Source organism: Harmonia axyridis, chromosome 1, assembly GCF_914767665.1.
Source record: "Harmonia axyridis chromosome 1, icHarAxyr1.1, whole genome shotgun sequence".
NCBI lineage: Eukaryota > Metazoa > Arthropoda > Insecta > Coleoptera > Coccinellidae > Harmonia > Harmonia axyridis.
In genome coordinates this window covers 41,802,792-41,808,212 of record NC_059501.1, presented here as the reverse complement: position 1 = coordinate 41,808,212, position 5,421 = coordinate 41,802,792, and the positions used below count along the sequence as shown (strand labels likewise).

Below are 5,421 nucleotides of genomic sequence, written 5' to 3'. Positions count from 1 at the left end.
AAGATTATCTTGCGGATAAATAAAATTCATGTCAATCGAATAATCCATCGTTGTTTTATTGCACTTTAAGGTTCTATAGCTCTAAGAAAAACACCATTTATCTACTTACGAATATACAGGGTGTTTCCTAAACATGCGGCAAAAATTCAGGGGGTTGTTCCTTGGACTATTTTAAGCATGTTTTGTCCTTGGATGATTTTTGAGAAACCTCTTTGTTTCGAAGATACAGGGCGAACAACATTTTTCATATTTTTAAAATTAATAATAGTTAAAATAAAAATGCGTACCGCACTGTGTTTACTAAGTAGGTACAATTTATTTTTAAATTTGTTTAACAACATTCCAATTACTAAAAACGGCCAGTTTTTTGACTAAAAATTGATAAGTGCAGATGGTAAAGGAATACAGATTAAACACGGTTTTCATTTGAATTAATAAGAAATGATCCTGGTGTTTTTGAAAGGGTTCGGCAGTCAATGAGGAGAAGATTGGATGCTTGTATGCTGGCTAGAGGTGGTCATTTTCAACAGTTTTTGTAGGTTGAGTTGAATTTTCATGTAATTTTTCATAATAAAATGTTATTATCTGAAATTTTGTTTCCCCTATATCTTCGAAACAAATAGGTTTTTCAAAAATCATCAAAGGACAAAATATTCTTAGAATAGTCCAAGGAACAACCCCCTGAATTTTTGCCGCATGTTTAGGAAACACCCTGTATATTCCTGTTAACTTCATGTTTCGTTTTAATAACTTTTGACATCTTAAACATTTATGGGGGGGGGGGGTTTACCGTGTACGGCCATTGCAGAGGTTATAGCCTGTTGAAAATTACTTAAAGAGTTGGTTTTTTTACATTTCCCTTAATTTTGGTGACTAAAGTATACTTTAGATTACATGGTCTATTTGCGCATCAGAACAAAATGAAATTAATTTTTCAGAGAAAGTAAGAAATTATGCCGAAGCGACCCTCTCAAGGGTAATATTTACTTTTGATTTTTTTTTCGCAAATTCAAAAAATAAATTAGCTTGATAGTCCAAGTAATAATAGTTTTCTTGGTTATGTTATGGTTAAAGATGCCTCGAAAAGAAAGCCTGGTGTGGGCAATGTTTCGATTTATGAAGAATAATGAAAATAGTTTCGTTTTATAGTTTAACTGAATATTTTCGATATTCAGAAGCAATTCCAAATAATAAAAATAAGTACCTATAAGAGAAGATTGAAAAATGTCTTCATATTTAAGCAGAGCAAGCGTCTGATGATATGGTGAATTGTGAATATTTAATTTAGTAGAAAGATAATTAGGTAGAAGACAACAATAATAATTTGCCGTAATACAGCTGGGAATGGCAATTGCAAATTCGAATGTTTCCCAACAATAATTCATTTTTAGAAATTAAGATGCTCTTGGATGAAGAATGTACATTTATGGTATCTTCTTTGAAAAAAATTATCGAGAAAATGTTGCACTCTATATTTATTCTTCTGAACGATTGAATAAATGTATCTATTTCTTGAAATTAATGACAGTTATTCTATTTTTATAAAAGTTTAATGAGTCTTCTTGATGAAGGATATTTAATATAAATCAAATAATTTGACAACTTTGTGTCTAATCCTTCACAATAATATATCTGTATGATATATTCAGTTTATTTTTGTCTTGGAATATATTCCAATTCTAAAAATGACAAATTTAATAATCAACCAAAAGAAAAATTCAAAATGACTAAAACTGTAACAAATTGAGTAAACGGTTAATATTTAATTAATAATAATAATAATAATAATTAATATTTAATTTAGTTGTTCAATTTATTAACCGTTTACTCAATTTGTTACAGTTTTAGTCATTTTGAATTTTTCTTTTGGTTGATTATTAAATTTGTCATTTTTAGAATTGGAATATATTCCAAGACAAAAATAAACTGAATATATCATACAGATATATTATTGTGAAGGATTAGACACAAAGTTGTCAAATTATTTGATTTATATTCTATTTTTACTTTTATTTTAATTGAATAGCCATTGTTTCGCTACACAGAGATATATTCAGAAAAAATGGGGCTCGATAGGTTTATTTGCAACAACGGAACATTTTATATTCATTATTTTTTCAATTTTACAAGCATTACTCGAAATTTTTTTATTCCCTGGTTAACGCATTCAATATGGACCCTTGCTCTGACCATGAATAATATATTTTGTTTAACCTCGTGAAGATAAATGTATTTTCTGTTTCTCATAAATGGTGGGCTAATCACTTTCTCCCTTTTTATTCTCAATACTAACATTTCAAATGTTTTCAACATTTCAAAAGAATTTATTACTTGGTTATCATCCATTGTTGTATTATAAATAAAAAGAATGTTGGGAATATTGGACACGATTTTATTCTATTGTTTAATAAACGGCGTTGTTATAAATTAAACAATATAATAAAATCGTGTCCAATATTCCCAATATTCTTTTTATTTATTTCGAAAGAATTCAACACTGTCAAGCTGTTAAGTTTTTGATTAGTTGTAATACGCTCTATTAGTGATGACGTCACACACCGCCATTTTAGTTCTCCTGTCAGTGTTTGGAATTCAAACAAACAAATTGTCATTCAAATTAGTACGTTGTCGTTGAAGAAATTGGCTTATTTTGATAAATAAGATTATTTAAGAAACGATTTTACTATTAGTTGATAGACAGAAGGCACGAGATTAATGCCAGTGAGTTCGAACTTGAAGTTCAACTAATAAACACGGCTTTTTACAAAATCTGGTGAATGATACAGGATTCAAACTTACTGGTATTAACCTCGTTCCTTCTGTCTATCAATTAATACTGAAATCGTTCCTCAAATACTCTTATTCATGAAAATAAGCCAATTCCTTCAACGACACCGTACTAATTTGAATGACAATTTATTTGTTTGGATTCCGAACACTGACAGGAGAACCAAAAATGGCGGCGTGTGACGTTACACTAATAGAGCGTATATTGTCACAAATTGTCCTTATTGATAAAGTGTTGACCTGTATGGAAACATCCTAGTTCTTTACTTCTGCTAGAGCACATAGAGATTCAGCAGGCCTGTAATCGTTTCCAGAAATTTTAAAATCATCTTTCGTCAACTAGAATATCTCAATAGGTACTTTACCTGAGCATGGAGTTCAATCTCAACTTGATTTTGTATCATTAGTTCTCAGTCAGGTTTCAACTGAAAATTTTGCAAATATTAGAATTATTTTGATTAGAAAGGATCCTTATTGTATATGTATAATTAAAATAGGTTGTATAGGATCATATCCATTTAAATTCCTTCTTTATTTCTTCTTAATGTCCTAATGAGTACCTGAAAATAGGTTTTTCTTCGAGACTGCATTTCTTTTATGATTATGGCATCTCAAATTGGTTTTTCTTTGGTCTCATTCACAAATATGCGCTTCTTAGATCCTCTCCTGAATATTGAAAATATTACTACACATAGAACTTGACTTATATTCAACTCACTTTATGTATGAAAATCAGATTATTCAAAATGGTTTAAACAAACTAGCTTGAAATCTGTTATTTTCTTTCCGCACTTAAAATTTATCTTATATTAACTTTCTCGACAATAGTGACAAAACCACTTCAGCTAGTTAATAATAATAACATTTTTTATAATAATAATAATAACATTTATTTATATATGTACATGTCTATGTAATTTTCAATCTTTTAATCTCATCGGGCAATTTATTGTATAATTTTATTCATGTGAAATTTGGTCATTGCTGGGTTAGATCTGCTAGTTATACCTGCTTACAACTGTTCTACTTGGGAAACAATGCATTAACTACTATTGCATTCATAAACGTAGCAAAACGTTTCTACATTTTAGGCCATAATCACTAATTTCACTCCATCAACAAAGCCTTCTAGTCTTTCGACCCTACGCATGAAATTACCGTTTCTGTCGATAGGTGGCTTGTAGATGAAATTGAATCGCTAAAATTAGCGATTCAAGAACAAAGAACCATGTTATTTGGATATCCCTATATTAATATTCGATGATATTTTGCATGAACCCGCGCTTTTGATAGGATAGTTTCAATTTTGACATAATAATATTCTCTGCATTTATTCGTTGTCGGTTCTTGAAACATTTAACGTTTTATTCATTTTATTTTATTTTGAAGAAGGATAGAATATCTTGAGTTTCATCACTTTCATCAGTCTTTAGTGTGGCATCATTTGTTGCATCGTTTTCAATCTTGGGTGATTTTCTACTTTATAACGAGTTCTTTTGTTCAGGAAATCGTTATTAACAATTAAGTAAGTGAGTATCTTAGAAAATTTCTTTATATTCAACATAGGAAGTGCGAAATGTTTAGTGATAACGACAACGTATCGTCGCTGTCTCGAATTCTCATTCACCGGTAATTTCATTCCGTTAGTCATAACCGGCAACATTTTGAAACCGGATTGAACCGGAATAACCTATGAATCAGTTTGATTTGAATCACAAAATAAAACAATTTATAATTTCGTATTGAATTTTCGTCTTTGGTAATTGTATTTTTGGGGTTTTCCAGAATGACTTCCACAAGTTTCAATGTTGGCGTTGATGTTGAAGCCAAAAGTTCAAGTAGGGTGCTCCGTCCTCCAGGTGGTGGTCACACCGATATTTTTGGAGTAAAGGAACCCATTGTCCCTGAAGTTCGTAAAGAAGATAATAAGAGAAATGCATCTTCAATTTTAGAAGGAACTAATACTCAAGCTATTCAAAATGCCAACTCCCAAATAACAAAAACTGAAGAAAAGTCTACTCAAGAGAGCTCTCCAAAAGAAATTGGGGAATTGCCTACAAATCAAGTAGATCAATCAGCACAAAAAAAAAGAGTGCCGCCTGGAGGATTCTCTTCTGGTCTTTGGTAAAGGTTTTACATTTAATTCCTAGCCATTCTATCTGGATCTTATCAATGGTGCGAGAATTTTATTTGAGTTACTTATTTAAAAGATTATCTTTGTATATTGGTTGTTAATATTGTACGACTCAACCAGTAAGTTTTATAATAACTTTTAAAAATGAATGTACTTAAAAGTATTCAAAATAGTGAATGAGTACTATATAACTCTTCAAGCAATTTAAATATCCATATTTTTTGATATGCCACATTTTATCTAGTGTGAAATAAAGGAAAAGTACATTAATGTGTTTTCATTTTTTTGAGGAAATAATTTGAAGGTATATTGAAAATTAAGTCTTGAATGACATAAAATATTTATACTGATGAAAAAGACTCTAGGTCTTTTTCATATAGCATATTTGTTAAAATGAAAATATTTTCAAGTCTTTGACCCATTTCTAGGTTGCTTCAGTTGCAACTTTGGTATTTTTCATGACATATTTTTTCAAATTAGTTATAAATTCATGGTATAGT

General features: G+C 29.9%; 1 protein-coding gene across 2 annotated transcripts; it reads left to right on the top strand.

Annotated features, from left to right (window-relative positions):
* The first annotated feature begins 4,006 nt into the window (after positions 1-4,006).
* On the top strand, positions 4,007-5,191 carry LOC123688799 (jupiter microtubule associated homolog 1-like). Of its 2 annotated transcripts, none has more exons than XR_006750113.1 (2): positions 4,007-4,312; positions 4,573-5,191. XR_006750113.1 is itself a non-coding variant. In XM_045627464.1 (2 exons), exon 2 carries the CDS (start codon positions 4,574-4,576, stop codon positions 4,913-4,915), a length of 342 nt encoding a protein of 113 aa, XP_045483420.1. In that variant the 5' UTR covers positions 4,098-4,316; position 4,573; the 3' UTR covers positions 4,916-5,191. The 2 variants fall into 2 exon arrangements, 1 of the variants encoding a protein (XP_045483420.1); XM_045627464.1 differs by having other exon boundaries at positions 4,098-4,316.
* Positions 5,192-5,421: the final 230 nt, after the last annotated feature.